The sequence below is a fragment of the Leptosomus discolor genome, chromosome 7 (assembly GCF_034619465.1).
Source record: "Leptosomus discolor isolate bLepDis1 chromosome 7, bLepDis1.hap2, whole genome shotgun sequence".
In the NCBI taxonomy this organism is placed as follows: domain Eukaryota; kingdom Metazoa; phylum Chordata; class Aves; order Leptosomiformes; family Leptosomidae; genus Leptosomus; species Leptosomus discolor.
In genome coordinates this window covers 47,547,466-47,568,242 of record NC_141397.1, presented here as the reverse complement: position 1 = coordinate 47,568,242, position 20,777 = coordinate 47,547,466, and the positions used below count along the sequence as shown (strand labels likewise).

Sequence of the window (20,777 nt, the reverse complement as noted above, 5' to 3'; positions counted from 1 at the left end):
TGTGCCACAAACTTGAGAGGAACCTGGATTTCACTCATGCTCATCTATTTGCAACTTTCAAAAGGTGCTTTTGAAGCAGTATCAAATAAACAGTGCTCACTATCCATCACTATCCATCATGCTGGTAGAAAATTAAATTTAGGACCATGCAATCAGTTTACATTTCAAGTTACAGAAAATAATGACACCATATAAAATAACAACTGAAGAAGAGCATTAAAGCAGAGATTACTTTCTTTGAAAGAGGTGAATTAGGGCCAAATTCAACAAAACTCTTATCCAGCTTCCAAAACAGAACGAGAAAAATAGCACTAGGTAACCCTTGCAAGGAGGAACATCTGCAGCTGGTATTTCTATTCTCCACATCTGTATTTGTACTCACTGTAAGCTTTATGTACGTAATTGTTTTCCTATAAAGGTCAAAGTGAAACAGGGCCCCAAGGATACTCAGGAGAACTTGGACCAAAAGGAGACAGAGGTGAACCTGGATGGCCTGGTATTTCTATTCCAGGCCCCCCTGGAGAAAGAGGATTCCCAGGATTCCCAGGTAAGAAAGGGTTTTCTCCGCAGTGGTGCCCTGCAGAGTTGAAGTGAAGCTCATACAGGCTCTTCCCCTGGTTGGTATGAACATTAATATATACCCAGAAGATTATCTCCCTAAAAACATTTCTGTTGCAATAACATACTGACATCTCTTGAGTAGATACAGAGACCCCAGTATTTCTTATTTACTATGTTACAGGGGAGGAAAGAATGAGAACGGAAAATTATGCACTTGGACAGACTCAGGGAACTGCTAGGTGGAGCTGCCTCTTGGGAAGGAATTCCTGAAGAAAAAGAGTGCAGGAGATCTGGTAGCCACAGAAATATAGTAAATCTACCAGCTATTCTGATGTAAATGCTAGATGGAACTGTATGACAAGATTGCTATGATTATTTAAAAGCCTTGATGATAAAGAAATTGAATAGAAATAGGAAAAAACAAGTGTTTGAGGAAGGGCCACTAAGAAGGTTAAGAGATTAGAGCAGCTGTCATATGAGGAAAAGCTGAGCGAGTGAGAGTTCTTAGCCACCAGAAGAGGAGGCTCAGGGGCGATTTTGTTGATGTGTATAAGTACCTGATGGGAAGGACATGGAGACAGATTCTTCATAGTGGTATCCAGTGACAGAACAAGACGCAATGGGCATAAACTGACATACAGGAAATTCTACTTAAACATAAGGAAAAGGTTTGGTTTTCCTGTGAGGGTAATTGAATACGAGAACAGGTTTCCCAGAGAAGTTATGAAGTGTCTGTCCTTGGAGATACTCAAAACCCAGCTGGACAGAGTCCTGGGCAACCTGCTCTAGCTGACCCTGCTTTGAGGAGAGGGTTTGACTAGGAAGTCTCCAGAGGCCCATTCAAGCCTCAGCAGTTCTGTGATTAGAAGTGAGATTACCTTTACTCTACCAAACCTTGCCAGTGTCACATAACACACAAGAAAAATAGCAGAGGTGAATTCTGGTGAGGTGAATTATTCCAAGATGAAGACAGTCATTTTTCTCAATTCAGTTACTAGTTCATGAACTGGGGAAGTCAACAGAATGATGCTGTTGAGGAAAAAAGAGAAAAAGTTTCATTCTAAGATGTGTTAACACTGCTTGACATAGGATGGGCAAGGCCTCCCGTGGTATACTTTGTCCAGCTTTGACAAATTAGGGAGAACTCACTAGAGAGTAAATGGAAGGAAAGGGTCAAAAACAAGGCTGAAGAAACTAAATTTGGGGGGGGGTTTGTACAAAAGAGAAGGCAACAGAGTACAACATGTGCTAACAAGGTGTGACTATTCAAAGGCATTTTGCAGAAGATGGTAACCTGCAACTGTTCCCGCCTGTCACATCTGAGGGCACTAATGTCTTATTTTGCAAAAATCCAGATTACAAATTAGGAAAAAATACATTTAAGGCTAGTAAGTTCATCTTGTTGACTGAGTTTTTTAGGAAACAGCTGAACTTGCTTTTGCTAGGAACAATCTGTGAATACTTATCCTGTCCCAGGCAGAATGATTTCATAGTCCCCACTCATCTTACATTTTTATCATTTCTCCCATCGTTAGAATTCAGGAGAAGGCAGCTATTTGTGGCAAAATGCCAATGTGTGATGATGCATTCTTTAGTTAAGTAGATTTTATGGAAAGATTTAAAAATTTTAAAGAGATAAGAATTATTTTCACTTCTACAAGATGTCTTCCCTAACCTAACTAACCTTCAGTACCCTAACCCACTATGTTCAACATACAAGTGAGAGCATACATTATCTCCATGACGTCACGTGCCAGCATTCTTTAGTTTGTAACTTATTTCTGTAATCTTAAAAAAAAGTCAGATTTTTTTTTTCTTTCTTTTTTGGTAAAATGTGATCCCTTAGGTAGAAGAGGACCTGTTGGACCCCCTGGACCTATGGGAAGATCTCCTGATAGTGCTTCTCCTGGTCCTCCAGGTGATCAAGGACCACCTGGTTTAGATGGCATCAGAGGTATTAAACCCAAAAATACCAAGTTTGATCATGTAAAAAGCCTCTGAGGCTACTAGGAGTCACTGGGTTGCTGTCTGTGGAACAATGTATGAAAGTGAACAGGGAACAAAGAAACCGATCAATACCTCAGTGAGTACACAGGGAAGTGAACACTGGATAGATCACCAGAGCAAGGATAAAATACAGATCTCCAGATTCAGTTTTCTGCCCTGAACGGTAATTCTGTACAAGTCCTGCTGCTACAAGGTATCTCAATTCCCACAGAAACAAACAGAAATAAGATTACTGGCCTCTCGTCCTAGCAAGAAGGATAAAACACATTGTCCAGAAGCCTGCCGTTGTTGCTAAAACCCACAAAAAGCTTTCCAATTGAATTCTGGCCCTGGGAAAGCTAAAGCTGGAACTCTCTTGGAAGCATTTATGTAGGCCTTCCTTCTGTTACAAGCAGGGGTTGCCAAGGGATCCAGTCAATTCCTATAGAGTCTGGACCTCACATGGAGCTCTTTCAAGTTCTGACCCCGTACATTAAGTATTATCCAAACCCTTCCTTACCCAGTATGAAGACTTGCTTCCCGTTGGGCAATAGGGGATGGAGATTGGAAGGGTAAGCAACGCTATAATAAACACAGTGAAACAGGGTCTCAATTAACTTGCTGCCTTTTGCTTGCACAGAATCTACATAGTTTGGGGAGCTATTCTTATTATTGTCTTCCTTACAATGCCTTGGACAAAGTCTAATGCTAATATTTCCAAAAACATGCAAGGGCTGTCCTGCATCCCAGAGAAAAACCCAAAAGCAAAAAAACCCAAAAGCAAAAAAAAACAATGGAACATGACTATTTTTAGAAGTTTATGCTTTGTGCATTTATTAAGAATTAAGTTCTTTCACCATAGGTCAGCCTGGGAATCCTGGTCCTCCTGGAGAGACTATCTTTGTGCGAGGAGATCCAGGTGATACCGGTTTTCAAGGGGCACCAGGTAATCCTGGGCAGCGAGGGCAACAAGGAGCCAGAGGTCTTCCAGGGAACCAAGGAAGAGGAGGACCAAAGGGTATGATCTGAGATGTTTCCAGCTAGCGTGTACATTTATGCCCAACCCTATGCAACTGAGCCTTATGCACAGGGGATTGCTGCTGGAGACTGAGCCAGACAGAAGGGGCAGGCTGGACATTTCATAGCTCCACCCTGTTACTTACAGATAAGATAGGGCTGGGGTAGAAGGTCAGAGTAAAGCCCAAGTAACATGTACTGCTTCCAACAACTTGTTGGAATACTTCCCTACCAACCTGAGAATGAGGCAGTAAAACTTAAGAGTTTGCCAGCTAAAGCAAACCTTGACCTCTCTGCAGGAGTCTTGAGAAGCTATGGAAGATGCAGATGTGTTTGAGTAACAGTCTCTCACATCTGCCCCATATCAATAGCTTTGGGCTTTCAACAGATTCTTTAGTTTGAGAACAGCAATCTAGATACTCTGCTTCTTCTACACACTGTAGAGAAGTCCTATCTACAACAAAACCTTCCAATCTCTACAGAAAGAAAAGTCATAAATTTTAATTTAGTTCAAGTCCAGGTAGAGAAGAGGGAAATGTGCATTTCTTTCTGGGAGACAACAGAGTTGAGCTGTCCCAAGCATTTTTTGTTACTCAAGCAGCCAGACTTCATCTTATTTATGTGGTCACCTTCTTGGAATGCAACCATGTGTAACTAACTGCACAACTGTTTTCTTTCCAGGTCCTATGGGAACCCATGGCCCACAGGGTCCACCTGGTGCTATAGGACAACCAGGAGACCATGGTTTTCAAGGAAAACCTGGTCCCAGAGGTCCCACAGGTACTTACGAACCTATTGCTCATTGTCGCTCAATTGTTACCATGATCCTTCTGTTCATATATAATCTTACTAATGTTTGCGTGCATACAGCCAATTTAAACAATCTCAGAATAAAAAACCCAGCTTAACTGATTTCTTGTTTGAGTTATGTAAAAATTTCTGAACTATGTATTTGTTTCTAATGTCACCTCATGTGATTTCAGTTCTCATTTCATTCTTTACTCTAATTTACATGCCTGAAACTTGTTTCACCTGCACCACAATGTCCGCAATCTGCCTTCCATTTTTCAAATCCTTCAGGTTTCATAGGTAAGTTCATGACTATTGATTATTATTCTTTTCATGTGGGCTTCCTACTGTATAGATACTTTCCACTCTTACTAGACTAGAAGGTATTCTTGGCTTAGCTGCTAGGGATAGTAGATACTGCTACAACAACATATTTCTCAGACTTTTCTCGTAAATAGCTCACATTTCCAAGCAGATTATCAAGATAATGCTACATTGAGAAGTCTCATGCTATGATGTCAATTAGACTTGTAAAGCACACTTGTTTCGAATTATCAGTTTGGTTTTTGGTTGTCACACAAGATGCTTTCTAACCAAAAACTTAGCAAAGGCTTGAATCCTAACACTGGATTACTACAAACACGGACCTCAATCTGACTAAATGGATCTGATTCTGATTTTCTTCCAAAATGCAAATAGCCAGTAGCTCCCAGTAACTTTCAATACTAACATATGGCCATTCTTTACTTTTTTATTATTATAATTATTTTATATGGATATTGTGGGTTATCTTTTTTGGCTGACTTATTGATGGTTTTGCAGCCACAGAATAGGCAAAGTACTGCAAATCTTCACATGTGCTAAGGTATTTGTGCCGATGTTGGGTAGGCTTTAGGCTATAACTCAAATCAGTTTGGGGCACATTAAGACAGAAGCTGTACACTAAAATTTGAAACATGTCAGATAGCATGCATTTGCTAACACATGCTGTTAAATGCTGTGCTAAACGACTGAGTAAAATTAAAAGCAATGAGACTCAATAATTCAAGATTTAAAAATACCAAAACCAGCTAACAGTTATGGTGATTTTTCACATGGGAGCTATTAACCAATCTTCTAATTTACTTTCCTATTACGCATTCCAGGTGACCCTGGTGAACCAGGAAAAATAGATGATTCATGCCCTACGATCCCAGGGCCTCCTGGGGAAGCAGGGCAAAGAGGAGATGATGGCTCTGTAGGATTACCAGGGCAAACAGGCCACCCTGGACCCCAAGGTAAGCTCGTGTTTTGAAAGCTTGGATGTCTGTTTTAGCCATTTGGACAACAAACTGAAAAGAGTCTGAGTGTCAGTGTTACTTCTCTATGTTTCACCCTGTCTCTTCCCCTTAAATACTTATTAACAGTGTCCAGAAACATGTAGTGGGCTGGTTAATGCTGAGGATGATGGATCAATGTAGCTGAACCAGGCTGCTTCAGCCTGCCTGCTCTTTTCCTAGGCCAGGGAGGGCAAAAGCATCAGGCACTCTTGAAAAAAGAAAGCAAACACACAAACAAAAAGTTCTTCAAATGGTATGTTTCCTTTTTACCAACAAATGAAAAAGCAATGCTTTAAACCACCTCTGTGGTTAAGACAGGTTATGTTTGGAGGATGTTAAAAATATACAAGCTTCAAAATTTAGCAATAATCAATCACAAAGCTCTGCTAACCAAAGTCCTAAAAGGACACTAAAGTCAGAGAGGCAGCTATGATAGCGCTTTTTATCTGTTAGAACATGAAAAAAGTTATCACAAAGGAAAACTGACCAAAGAGATCTTAAAAAGAAGTGATGAAAGACTGAAACATTCTTTTGATAGAGACGAAGAAAACAAGGGTGATGCTGGTACTGGTGATTCCAACAGAGTGGCCATCTTCACAGAAATACCACATAGCATGTCTGTGTAGTGTCTTCAGTTTAGATAGTGGAGTCCCTCATGTGGTTTTAGATATTTCCTACTTGGGAAACCAAAGTTTGTTGCGGTGGCTGCACTGGGCATCCCATGCCTTCAGAGAGAAAATCCATGATTTTCTCCCAGGATAATCCCTGCAATAGTCACTCCCCTCACAAAAGTAAACACAAGGCAATTTTCAGTGAACTATCTAGTTTTTTTATGTATCTTAATTGATCTGTCAACTAAAAGGTGTTTCTGGGGTTGATTTGCTACGTTTCCGTTATATACATCACTAAAGCAGTTTCTGTAAAAGCAGATGATACAATGATACATACTCACACTGGTGTTATGAAAGAAACAGTAATGCTTTTCCTTTCATTAAGATAGCACAATTCCAATTTTCACCCAGCTTGGAAGGCAAACTGGAGGTTTTACTAGCAAAAGCAGTGTGTATTACTAAAACTTCAGTGTACTTGAGCTTTGGCAAAATAACTATGCAACCAACATTGAAAAGCTGTTAAATTGTTTTGACTGATTTAGATTTTCTTAATGAATCTAGTAAAAAGTAACATGGGAAAATTTTAAGTGTTGTGAGACATCCTTGAATTACTCAGTCTGCAGGTTAAATGGCAAAATTTGGAAGGAAAGAAACATACATCTTTAATGAGAAACAACTGTGGTGCTAAAGAAACATACTCACCTCAAAACTCTGTTTTACCAAAAGAGAAAGAACACTGCTGAGTACCTGACAAGTGTAATATCGTTCAGTTCAGGTTATGTTTAAAGCAGCTGGTGAACAGGACCATCACTGCCTGTGCCCTGCATACGAGATCTATCTTTTACTGCCGTGGCCACACCTTGTTATTTGCTAATGTATAAAAACGCATGTACATATTAGAAACATAAAAAGCTGAGGCCATCAGGAGGCTAAAAATGTCTTTACCTTTCCCCACTGGATGTAGTCCAGTTCTGCAGTCCCTCCCTGTTCTGTAAGCACTCTAACACATGCATTAGTTCACAGGAAGTTCCATACATGTTTAAAGGCTTTGCTGAATTGGGTCCTAAAAGATGAAGGCCTGCCATAGGATGAGTTATAACTCATTACATGGTACAGATACTCATGGAAATTCTGCAAGAGGCTTATCATGATAATGTTTGTTAGTGCTTAGATTTCAACTGCGAATCACACAAGTTCTGTAGAGATGACAAAATCTTATCAGCAGTTGCTGTTACTGAAGTCTTACCTCTGAGCTATCATTGTGGTCACAAAGCAAACAAGTTGTAGAGAATTCCCAGCAGAAAGCACTTTCGCACCTCTGTCCTGAAGTGCCGTTGCTTGGTGGTGTCAGTTCTGCCAGCTGGCCCTTTGCACGCTGTGTGTGTTTGGACACCGTATAACCTTTCACTGCAGCCATGCAGAGGGAAAGCACGTCCTTTGTATTTACCTAGGGAGAAAAGGTGAAGAAGGGTCACATGGCCTGCCAGGTCAAGATGGCTTACCTGGGGCACCTGGACCACCAGGCGACCAAGGGAATAGAGGAGAGCAGGGATATGCTGGGCCACAAGGTAAGAACGGAACATGACTTCTGGGCGAGAGATGTGTGAGATATGACATATAGACTAAGTTTTCTCTCTACTCCCCCAATTCACATGGATACATCCACCTCTAGCCTGAGATACCATAACACTTCTTTCCCCGCCTCAGTTCAAGCACTGATAGTGACATTTGTGAATGTTTTCATAACACATATCAGAAAAAAATTTCTCTCTGCATCCATTATTAACCAGAAAGGCAATTAACCACACATGCTGAAACACCATCTATCAATAGATACGCATTTCTGAGTCAGGGCTAATGGTGCAACTGTCTGTGAGTAACTAGAAGTATATTTTAACTGTGACTGCTGTCTAAGAAATGAATGGTTTAATACACATGTGAGGAAAGGGCGTCAACTGTTACTGCAGGGACTCAAATGCAGTCCAGGCAAGTCATCCTAGTGAGTAAGTCTAGGAAATCATTGCCCACATCAGTTCATTTCTTAACCCATACAGCACAGGACAGAGGCACAACAGAAAAGCCAACTCTCAAGCATTCAGTGGCAATCTAGTTCATTTCTCTCCCATAAGAAGGATAACATGAGTCTCGTGTATTTATTGCCCGTGACAATTTATGAAGTTGTATTATATTCAGTCAGGAACCCCTTACTGAACACTTACATATAGCAAAAGATAAAAGTTCACACTAGCTCTGTGTTCATACAAGTAAACATCTTTTACCTTTTCTCCTATGTATAAGGTCCACCTGGCCACACTGGTGTCCCAGGACCACCAGGCCCCCATATTAGATCTGCAAGTGGATTCTTGCTTGTGCTTCACAGTCAGTCAGACAGAGAACCACTCTGTCCACAGGGGATGCCAAAATTATGGACTGGCTATAGCCTGCTGTACCTGGAAGGACAAGAGAAAGCTCACAATCAAGATCTTGGTATGTACTGTAGCACATCATTGTTCTCCAGTTGAGGTCTAATGTGGTGTGATCTATATACTGAAAGACAAGTCAGACTGAGCACACTATAGAATCATCAATTGCTTATTTTCTACACACTCAAAACTGATTTACACGGACTATAATAGGGCAGCATGACAAAGTTCATTATGTGACCCCCTTAAAATGGCTTTCTGCTGCTATGCAGTTGAATGGAAAAAGTATCACTACCTCCAAGTAATTTTGAACAGAAGTTGGAGAGATGAGTCATTTATTTCACTCATCTTGGCTAGCCATTTTGGGCTGTCTTCGAACTCACTGGAGAGATTTTCCTAGATCAAGAATCTCATTTGGCCACTCTGAAATAACTCCCTGGAGGATCTGCTCCTTTTTACTATAGAGATAGCTTAGGAAAGAACTGGTTGTTTGGTGGTTAGAGTTGGATAGTATAAATAAGCTTTAGAAGTAAAATTATGCATCGTGTACAGCAGAATTGTGTGCCTTTGAGTCAGAAGCTAATGCTTTTTTGGAAAAGACAGAGCCAAACTTCTCCCAATGGCAGCTTCTTTTGGTGTCTGGGGTTACTTCTTCTAGGTCTTCTACAATTCTTACTAAAATTAGCTGTCTAAATAAGCCACCTGACTTGCAGCCTGAGAAGCTGATTGGCAGCAACTTGCACAGAAGAAATTTCCTAAATTCTTGTTGACTTATTATAGAAGAGGCAGAGAAATCTCCTAGGAGGAAAGATCAAGGACCTCATAAGATGGACAAAAAGAAGTATTTAAAAGCGCAATAAAACAAGATATTTTTAGTAGAGCAGTGTTGTTTTGAAATATTTTTGCTATTGTGTGTTTGGCATTCTCCAAGAGCGCCAGCTGGTAGCAGAATGCCTTATAACAGCAGTGAGAATAAGATTTAAAAGAAAATAAAGTCCTTGTTTCCTATGACAAGTGTGTTCTTTTTGCAGGCATTTTGCTTACTCAGGCTACTCCAGATCCTTTGTTAGTACTGGAATGGAATATTATCAGCAATAAACAAATCTGGCTTCTGTATAGAAGTGTCACATCTTTAAAGAAGGCATTAGGGTTGGGGGCATTACAGAAATAACGCGTCACACAAAGTTCAAGGCAGAACATATAGGCAGTGATTATTATTCTTCACTAAATAGGTCATCATGACACTGCTCTAAATTCAGTTCTGGAAGAACTTCACCTCTGCAGTATGCTGAAGAATGCACTAGTCACGTCTGAACTCCCACTGATGTCTGCCTGATGAAAACTTTGTAGGATTGGATCTGCAAAAATCCCTTGATCCTTTTACTTCACTTAGAAAGTCTATGAAACCTTTTGGGAAGGCAACAGAACAGCTGCTGAGGTTTCAGCTTAATGCACTGGTAGCAATGGCTTGTCATACTGTACAAAAATTTTCTATTTATCAGCATTGGCATTTGGTTTCTCACTGCTCCTAATGAGTTTGTAAACAGCTAATCTCCTTTTAAACCAACTGCCACCTCTTGCCTAATTGATTTTTCAGCATCGACCGACTAAGAAATTTGTTATCATAACTGTTTACCATGGTGACAAACTACACCATGTTTAAATACTAGATTGTGACACAATTAAATATTACTGGTCAAAGGAAGATACTTACTGGTAAAAATTTTCTGTTTTCAAAATAAATAGCCATTTTGGTTAAGAGCCTGGGAGGTTTAAGATCTTAACTCCGGTTAAGATACATAGTTTTGTGGCAACACTGGCCAGAATACCATTTTCAACTTACCTAGAAAGAAGTGGAGTAATTTTCATCATTTGTTGTTGTTTTCAGGCCTGGCAGGATCTTGTCTTCCTGTGTTTAATACCATGCCCTTTGCTTACTGCAATATCAACCAAGTTTGTTACTATGCCAGTCGAAATGATAAGTCTTACTGGTTGTCAAGTGCTGCTCCTTTACCAATGGTGCCGCTCTCTGAAGAAGAAATACAGCCCTACATAAGCAGATGTGCTGTATGTGAGGCCCCAGCCCAAGCAGTAGCAGTTCACAGCCAAGATCAGTCAATTCCTCCCTGCCCAATGAACTGGAGGAGCCTTTGGATAGGATATTCTTTTTTGATGGTAAGAGCCTGGGCACATGATCATACATGTAAGTTTCTTTCATACAGCTTTTCTGTTCAAAACATTCCAAGACAGTTAGCTCTGAAGAGGAAGCTATCCAATGTGTAGCAAACATTAAAAAGGAAAATTCACAAAAAGAAACAAGACGAGGGTTAGTTCCAAATTGCAGAACCTGGCTATAGCTACATATACTAAAGTCATAGCCTTAAGCTACACATTTGTTAAAATTGCAAAGATTTTGCTTGCTTGTCTTTAATAGACAATGGAATTTTCATGTACAAGACACACTTTCCAGAATTAGAGGTCCAGGTCTTTTTAATGCCATCTTCTAGTCACATTTGCAGCAGTTTAGATAATACCATCATTTAGAATCGACCTGGATGACTCTTTTCTTCTTTGATAAATACCAGAAAAATAAATAAGTTTGCTCTAGGCTTTTGAGATTAACTCACTACAGAGCAAATTATGATTTTCTCCAGCAAAGGAAGCTTACTCCAACCCAAGATCACCAAAAATAGTACAGTTAAAAGCAAATAAATTCAGAAGAAGACAGATTAATGTAATTTACCTATTTTTCCTGCACAGTTATCAAGTTCTTCCATTGTTCTTTGCAGCACACTGGATCTGGTGATCAGGGTGGTGGACAGTCCCTTATGTCACCTGGAAGTTGCCTAGAAGACTTCAGATCAGCACCATTCATTGAATGCCAGGGTCAGCGGGGAACATGTCAATTTTTTGCTAACGAATACAGTTTCTGGCTAACAACCGTGATGCCCGAATTGCAGTTTGCATCAGCCCCCCTGTCAGGAACTCTTAAAGAAGGACAAGAGCAGAGGAAAAAAATCAGTAGATGCCAGGTATGCCTGAAGCACGGCTAACAAGCAAAACAAAAATGAACAGCTAGAGCGAAACTTGTGCAAGGATGAAGAACATGCTTTAAAGGTTTAAACAGTGCTTAACATTTGAATAGCTTGGTAAGTGTGCGGCACTGGTCTTTTTGTTTGAGTGGATATATAAGACTGAAAGACGAAGGACCTGTTGAGCTTCATCCACCCATGTACATACATCTACAGGTAATAAAATCTAGTGTAAACAATTAAAAAAACCTACACTGTCACATTGGGGTCCGCTGCCACAACACACAGGTAACAAGGCGAGCCTGGAGGGTTCAGTCACATTGGGAATACCAGGGAAACCATGCCTGTTGCACCAGACAATGGATTTCCCGTTAGAAATGGCATTTGCAACAGGAAGAGCATGTGCATTTATACAGCGTACAGTATTTATCCTTACAGGTACAGACGTGCAAACGTACAAATGTCTTAAAGCCCTAGAGCTGAATTTCCCAAGCTATAGAGACTTGCACAAGCTATTTCTGAGAGAAGGGGAAAATGTACTCATGAAAAAAACTCATAATAAAACTAGTGAAGGTCAAAGACTTTTACCATGGCAACACTGAAGCAAGCTGTGAAAGAACTGTTAATCGGGCTTTCATAAGCAACAAAAAGTTGCAAATCTGTTTAACAGCAGATTATGTAAGAAAATAAAATAAGCTGAGATAATGAATCCTTAAAAAGCTGTATTTATATTCACAATTAATTTCTAAGAGCAGTTAAATTATTAAGCTCCAATCCAAGTAGCTGCAGAAACAAAGCAGTTTCTAATATTAATTGAAAAGAAATAGTAGCATGGTGATAAAATGGGTGAATTTATCTGACTGATGAATATAAGAAGTGTTAGGACAATTGTCTGAACTTGAAGCTAATAAGTTTTGTTAATTTTTTGCCCTTTTTTTGTAAATACACCACCAAAAAACAAACTGTCACCTTTAAGATCCTTATGGAATTGTAGCTCTAGAGATGCTTTTTGTTTTTTTTTTAAAGTATTGATTGTTAAAATGTTTCTAAGTTAGAGCACTAATCACCTTTTGAAGTTGTTAAAACACATTATACCTCCTTCATTCAGCTATAAAACCAGAACTATTAAACGCATATTTGAATCATGGTGAAACTACTGAAAACACAGATTGCAAGCAGAGAATTCATCATGTGCAGAAGGGCCACAAATGCTCCTTTTACCACTTAAATAAGCTATGTTTTACTAGAATGGAATAAAATGGTTTTTCCAGCACTTTTCATTTTAATTTGTGTTCACTAAGAGAGGTGCCTCCAGCAAAAGGATTTTCAAGGAAACAGAGATCCAAGTCCAAGAGTCCTAATTCAAAGAAAACTCCCTCAGAAGCCATCACGAGTACAACAGGCTGATCAGCCAGTTCAAACGCTGGATACAGAGCCTCGAAGAGCAGCAAAGGCAGACATTCCACTCTTACCAGCCAGAGGGAAATAGAATAGTCAGAGGGTAAGTCTGCTCACGTGTAAAGACATCAGACTGTGCAACTTCGTTCTGACAAAACCAGCCAGAGCTCGCTGATCTGCTGTGCTTGCACGGTGGCCAGCTAACTCTCCTGCTCTTTCGCGGGGGAAGGGGTCCAGAGCCCTCTTGGGGCACATCCCTGTCCCCACCTGTCTCAGGAACGTGTCCCTTCTCATCCCCGTAGCCCGCTGGGATAGGGCACACCTCGCAGTTCACTCCTCAGCGATGCCAGCTGCATGCTCCAGAGCTGGCACAGCGTGCAGACTTTTGAGAAGGGCTCACCCCTACCATTGAACTGCATGCAGGAATTCCATTCCCTCCTGCTTCAGGCAGCATCCCACACGCAGGCGAGACCGGCTTTCTGGTCTGAAGTGAAAACCAACATCTCGACGGTGCAAGGTGCTGGGTAGCTTCGGAGCTTCCTCCTGTGAGAGGCAAGCGCACGTAGAGAGCAGCCATGCCTTAGTCACCTGCTCCTTAAGGGGTGCAAGCTGTTCCCAAAAGGCCACAGCTAAAACCACAGTGGGCTCAGTACCCTCAGCTTATGTTCACATTACAGTAGCAGACAAGTACCCAACTTCCTCAGGTGACATCCCCAGTTCCACAGTGGGTGTAGGTAGTGCCACACGAAGGTCTCATTTATGAGCTTTTCCTGGGAGTACTCGCCAGCTCCTCTGATACTCATTCGCAGCCTCTTTTTAGGTTAGAAACTCTCTGGAGAAGGGCAGTTGCTTGGCTGGAAATACTTACAGTGGGGCTTTTGGTACTAACCGCGCTTCACTAAACGATAAAGAAAACCCTACACACTCTGTTATTGCAAACTGTGTCATAATAGAAGTTGAAGAAAAGTAATGGAATAAAATGGGATTTTGGAATTGGATCTGTGCTCACCTAACTGGAACAAATACACAGAAAAATCTTAAGAACATACGAATTGACAAAAAAAAAGACCTAATAATCTAAATAAGCCATTTCATGGCATTTTACCATCTTGCTCTTTTGTTTGATTTAAAAGTATCATGTAAACCTGTCATTTTTCTGTTATTTTTGATGCAGAGTTTTTGCACCTGTTCCAGTTACATTTAACTATGTTCTGTAAGAACATACTATATAGGAGATGTATTTTTAAGCTACCACTGACAGGTTAAGTATTTAATAGGTGTGTAAATTCCCATTTCATGCTTAGCTGACTCTGTACGGCATTTGTCAAAAATACCATACTAATTCAAAATGAAATTGCAGATAAATTTCTTAATATTATAAAGCAACTAAGACAGACCAAAGTATAAAGCAGCATATGCTTCAATTCTGCAATCATTTGTCCAGTGACTGTAAGCAGAAATATAATTGGTAAATTATTCATAGGGGACCTAATTATGAAGTTGCTTGTGAAAAGGCATAGCTGAAACTATTCATGAGTAAAAACGCTCCTAAAGGCAATGGGCTTGTGCTAGTCCTCATAGTCCAAATTACCCTTACTGTTGTAGTCAAGAGCTTTGGATCTTGTGTAGGCCCAGAAAAGAAGTGAATTTTATCCCAAACAGTAGGCAGGACATTAATAGCAACACAGAAAGTTATGCTGGCTATACTGGGAGGTCGTTGGAATTGGAGCCATTTGGGGTGAACAGCCCTGGAATTCAGTTCAGGACCCCTGATTGACAACGAGGAGACTTGCTTGCCCGCCACCCAGCAAACCAGGGCAGCTGTATGGCTAGTAAGCAGGGAAGATGCCTGGCTCCAACTCATGGCAAATCCTCAGGGCAGCTGTCAGATTCTCCTGACATCCCTCCACATCAGGATTTCTGGAAGATAAACAGCGGAAGAAAAACACTGTGTAGCCTGAGCCCGGAGCTGCTGTTAAGAAATGTGGCCATTTTTGCTTCATTTGCTGTTTGTTTTTTGTAAGACGAGGAAAGAGACGCACAGGCCTAATAATGAAAATGTCTTTTGAACTGAATCATCTTTTGGCGTACACAGATCATGTCAAAAGGGAGAGACTAAAGCAATACAATGGTGCTGTATTGTAAAAATGGTATTTTCAAAGTGTCCCATAAATTCATTTGTGTATAGCAGAATGTCTGGATTTGAAGGCTGCTGCTCACATGCTAAAAAACAGGTGTTGGAATGGGGTAACAGAAAAGGTGCTTAAACTCCAGACAGAGAAGGCGTTTAGCTGGAGCATGTGAGCAGACGCAAACTTGCAGCTTCCTACAGAAGTGCCCTGCCACAAGCCAGACCTGTTGCTCCAAGTCCCCTGCTTGTCATGGGCCATCAGATCAGCAACATCAGGTGCCTGGGAGCTGTTGAGCTCCTGTGAGCACCTGGACCTAGGCTGGCAGCCAAGCACCTTCCCAGCTGCTTCTCCTTCCCCAAGCAGGACAGGAGAGAAAACAGGAGGAAAAAGAGCAAGAAAACTTGTGGGTCAAAATACGGACAGTTAAATCACTTACCAAGTACTGTTGAACAGACTCAACTTAGGAAAGTTAACTTCATTTATTGCCAATTAGCATAAATATTTAATTACTGATTCAGGGTTTGGGAAACAAGTTGACAAACCTTAAAACACCTTCCCTCCCACTTTCTCAGGCACAATTTCACTGCAGACTCCTCTCTGCCCCCTTGTTATTGCTGCAGGTTACACTCAGTCCCTTCTCTCAGGCAAAAGGTGGCACGAAGCTTGGGGGAGCGGTTCCAGGTACAAAGCAGTTTCTCTGTCCTGTGCCTTCCTTCTCGCTCTCTTCCTGTGCTCTGACATTGCTCCTCCATAGCTGCAGTGCTTTTGAGGCAGTACCTCCTCTGGCATGGGCCCTCCAAGGGCTCCAGTCCCTTCAGGGTGTGCCTATTCTGCCATGGGGCACCTCCACCTCCTCTTGACCTTGGATTTCTCAGATCAGAAAACTGCTTAAAGACTCACTCCCAGAATTGCATTGTTATGCGCAACAGGTTTAAGAAAAACCGTTCCAGGGATTCTTCCAGGGTAAACTCTTAACCAAACAACTCTTTTCTACTTTGGCTGGTTCATAAGCACTAGAGTATCAAAACAGTCAAACCCAACAGAATTCTTACAGTCCACATATTTTTTGCCTGTATTTAAGGTAAATTAAACCTTTTATCCATCAACCCAAGTTGAAATCTGGGGAGCAAACGTTCTGTTCTTCCCCATGGACCACTGTAAGTAACATCCCTTTACACTGACATCCCAGCCTGAAGCCTGACCATTTCAGGTTTTACAAGCAATCCTTAAGTAACTTGAATTACATTCTGCCATGCATAGAAAAAGGCTGCAAATACTGCTGTTCTGATGCTTTACATGTATTAGAACTGTCTGGGCAAGAAAGAAAAAAAAGAACACTCAAGACCATGGGGAAGATTTATAATGGGGAAGAGTTGTTTGCAAGAAGGAGGACTGCTCCAAAGCCAGCTGTGAAGAGGAGCAGTCAGGCAAGGACAGAGCTGATCTGCCTTCACTCTGAAATGATAAAAAATTTGACATGTTGGTAAACTCTTCCCAGCAGGTGAAGCAATTGCTTCATCAAAACGGGGATCTATTCATGATTGGATCCTATTTCAGAAATCAGCATTTTACACCAAACAACAAAAACAGTTCTGCCCACCTTACCCTGCTGGAGAACTCGCCAGGTGGAGGAAAAAAAATCTTCGTCAGCATTCAAACAGATCCTGCTCCACTTTTATACCTCACAGCATTCCCTTTTTCCAGTCACTTCATCCAGATGTTCCACAAGGTACTGCAAGTTCAATTAGAGGTGATACTTTGCAGTGTGAAGTGAAAAACAACTCCATCTTTACCATTCTAGAGCGAATGCATGGAACAAACGTGGTTCCTCAGTCTAATGCAGACGCTTTCAGCATCTAACACAACCTCACAGCAAATCTCACCTTGTGCTTGACCACACAGTGGTCGACTGCTTCTCAAAAGATGACAGCCTCAAGCTTTGGAACTCCACATATTTCAGTATTTTCCACAGATTCAGTGAAGCAGTAATACAGAACAGAGACAAAATTTGAAACCAGTTTCTAAACAGACACGTGTAGTAAGGTACCACGCTGATGACCAACCCCTGGGGGTTTCTAGCAAGGCTGGGAAAAGCACTCCAGCCCCAGACCAGCATCACATTCAAGTTGGTAAAACAAAGCTTCAGTACGCAGAAAAGCAAGGTCTTTCTCAGAATTTACATTCTTCCATGCACTGATTACAAATACCCCTCCTAGTGTGACAGATGTTCCTTCTTACATGATTTAGCATGAAGACGACAGAGGTGTTTTCATTAGAGGGGAGATTAAACCTTCTCAGAGGCAGAAAACAATTAATTCTGATGGGAGTTGAAGAAATTGACATTAGAAATGGATACTCTGAGGCAGTTGCAGCTGTAGTTTGTTAGATTCTGCACAGTGCATTTTAAAAAACACTAAAGCAAATTAGTATTTCCAAACATTTTAATTTTATTGTGCTTAAATGTTTAAGATGCATGTAAAAAGTGAAATACATGCAATAAATACATGTAAATTGGTCAAACACAGACGGGTGTGCACACATAATGTATGCTTCTTCGTGGTGATGCGCAGAATCTGAGAATTTAAGCATCCTGGCTAAGGAAGTATGCTATCACATCACAGTGTCTTCCAAATTAAACACACCCCTGATGATGCACCCTCTGACCTACTCACTTCGCTCACATAATACAATTCAAAGATACATTTTTACATTTGCTAACTGTGCAATTCTGGACTTCAGGTCTGCAGATACACGTAGCAGTGAAAGAGTCCTCGAGTGCTGTTCTGACCAGCAAAGCTTCCCAGAATTAAGGCCGCTCTGACCAAAGCTCTATTTTTTTCAAAATGCTGGACAAAAATGGAAGTGAGAGGTTTGACCTTGGCACACCAGGTATTTTAGAGCTTTTAGCAGAAGTTGCTGAACTACATTTTGTACTAACGTAAGTGAAAAATCTCACCAAACCGAGTGGAGCTCCATTATGAACGTCAGCCATAACGTTCTTTATGAACAACGTGCTCCACCCACCTGTTCACTGGGCAACGGAATATGCAGCAGCCTTCTCGGATGCAGAACTGCGTACATACGTACTTTGTTTAAAATACAAACTAAGAAAGTCAGCAAGCAAATCACTCCATGTTCATCAGTGTTGTACAGATTTAGGAGCTGTTCCTTAACTCGTTACACGGGTAAGGAAAACATGGACCCGCCGAAGGGGCCCACCCACTTAAATGATCCCTGGAAGGAGCGGTTAGGTGAAGGACCTAACCTAATCCAGCATTCCCCACTAAGGCACGCACATTTACCATTTACCAGCTCAACAGCCCTTAGAGCTTAACCTGCTCCTCAAAGACTAAAGGAGGAAACTCTGGAATATCACAAGCCTATTAGAAAATGGCTATCTACATGTTTAGAAACCCTTTGCTTGCATTTGTTTTGCTGCAAATTAGGCCAATTTCTTCTTGTCAATGGACAAGAAAGATTAACTTATCACCGCTCTCATGCAGCAGACGACTGCTACCATATGTACACCTGATCTTCTCTTTTACTAACCCAGTTGCTTTACCGTTCTGAGCACGTCATATAAACAAGAAGACCCAAACCATATTAAATTTGTATGGCAAAATTTCTCCAATTTTCACAGCTCCTGAAGAGCAAATGGGTATCAGTATTTATTACCAGATTTAGACCCTTTAGAAACATGATATTGTGTTAGAAACAGTTCTACAACTGAAAGCTGAGAATTGTTAGTATTTCCTTGCCCTCTGAAATCTGGTATCAAATAAGAAATTACCAATTAATTTTTTTTATACGAAGGAAACCATTAGTAGCTTATAATAAAACCATAAAATGATTCTGTCCTTCAGGTCTGCACACTGCTCCAGGAAGCCTCAGCACATAGACAGGAGTAGCTGTTAGCCAGCTGGCTGGCTGAAGCGCGACTCACCCTTAGTCATTCAGTGCTAAACAAAAACTGTTACAATTCAGCAGTTGCAGGGCCAGAAGTGAAAATGCATAGCAATGCCCGTTCCCATCCCCCACAACAACAGCAACAAAGGCACCTGTACCTGCCCTGGTTTTCAGGCCATTCCTTCAAGTTTCACTCGGCTTTGCTGGGCAACCTTCAGACACCGTTCACTGTCCGCAGTCTGGATACAAGCAGGAGGTTTAAAGGTCCAACAGCTCTTTCCTCTTGCACGTCACAGTATGCACACTCAGCATGCATGGGCGTTGTCACTAGAGACAGCGGTGGGTAACGCAGCCCGTGACTTTTGTCCTGCAGCCATTTCCAATCATGCGATTATGACAGAGGAGAAAAGGCAGGTCATTTTGCCTTCATTTGGTCAGGGTAACTACCTGGGACTAACAGTGCTCACACCTGCTTTGCTCTATCAGCTGCAATTCAAGCTTATACATACATATATATAAACTAAGACATCTGCCATAAAGACTGCTGATACAAAGACTCCTGATACAAAGCCTTCACCTCTATCAGGTATGCTCTCTTTCCTCTTTTCCCCTCTTTTAGCATAAGTGCTATCAAAACTGGGACTTCCTTCAGCTCAAGATAAGTCTGCCAGCAAGGTCTGTTTTAATAAAGAATTTCTTTCTCCCCAGACACATCATCATTCCACAGACTTCTACACATATCACTAATTTAATGAAGCAATATTTAGCTCTTTTTTCCTTATCTGCATATATGTGGTGTGAACAAATACCTAATGATAAGATTAAATTCTCCCTTTCACTTTCAAATAAAACCAAACCAAAAAACCCAAAGGCAAAACTTTATTCTAAAGCGGCCCCATCCTTGTCTCCTACTACACCCTTTATACCAGCGGAGTTCCTGGAGTGATGCTTAAGGGATCTGTGAAAATAAACAAGGTGGCATCAGTCAAACTTTTTAAAAACTAGACCAAGAAAATTCCAGTTTTGATTTTCACCAAACAAGCAAGAAAACCTTGTTTGAAAGGCAGCCATGGAAAAAAAAACTCCAGGCAGAACGACTTCTCCGAGAGGAGGCTGGTACCGCAGGACGACACACTCCCCCCAACTTCCAGACGTCAGTTTAAGGGGGGCAGGACAGGCTTTGATCTCATTTGCAGCCTACACTGAGAACGCTGCTCCCACCCTCCCTCTCCCAGCCCAATCCATCCCACTGTGGTGGAACGTGCAGGAACACTGTTTACTTGGGATTTTAAGGGGCTTTTTCCCCCCTCAGGAGAAGCAGCACTGCTGGAAAAAAGCGTTTGTACACAAGGAAGCGTAATTTGCCTGTGACTGAAGACAAGGCGGAAGAGGGAAAAGAATTTTTTCCACAGTGCGTCAAACACACGGTTCTTTCACCACATCTTAATTCTGGGCTGCGAGAAACCCCTATTTATTAGCGATAATGTTAAGTCATTCAACCACTAAATTTCCAGAATGCTCCTGTTAATGAGTCTGCTGATTAGGATTAATGAAGGGGGTGAATTTCTTACATGGTACCTGATCCCAGAGCTTAGAGGAAGTA

General features: G+C 41.3%; 1 protein-coding gene across 1 annotated transcript in view; it reads left to right on the top strand.

Annotated features, from left to right (window-relative positions):
* Positions 1 to 11,759, top strand: part of COL4A4 (collagen type IV alpha 4 chain) — a 69,444-nt gene extending 57,685 nt beyond the window's left edge. Inside the window, exons 38-46 of the mRNA XM_086468662.1 lie at positions 419 to 547; positions 2,408 to 2,515; positions 3,410 to 3,565; positions 4,246 to 4,344; positions 5,499 to 5,630; positions 7,735 to 7,851; positions 8,582 to 8,770; positions 10,595 to 10,881; positions 11,496 to 11,759. Of these exons, the coding sequence (XP_086324788.1) occupies positions 419 to 547; positions 2,408 to 2,515; positions 3,410 to 3,565; positions 4,246 to 4,344; positions 5,499 to 5,630; positions 7,735 to 7,851; positions 8,582 to 8,770; positions 10,595 to 10,881; positions 11,496 to 11,759 (1,481 nt within the window). The remainder of the gene's footprint in view (positions 1 to 418; positions 548 to 2,407; positions 2,516 to 3,409; positions 3,566 to 4,245; positions 4,345 to 5,498; positions 5,631 to 7,734; positions 7,852 to 8,581; positions 8,771 to 10,594; positions 10,882 to 11,495) is intronic.
* The last annotated feature ends 9,018 nt before the right edge of the window (positions 11,760 to 20,777 follow it).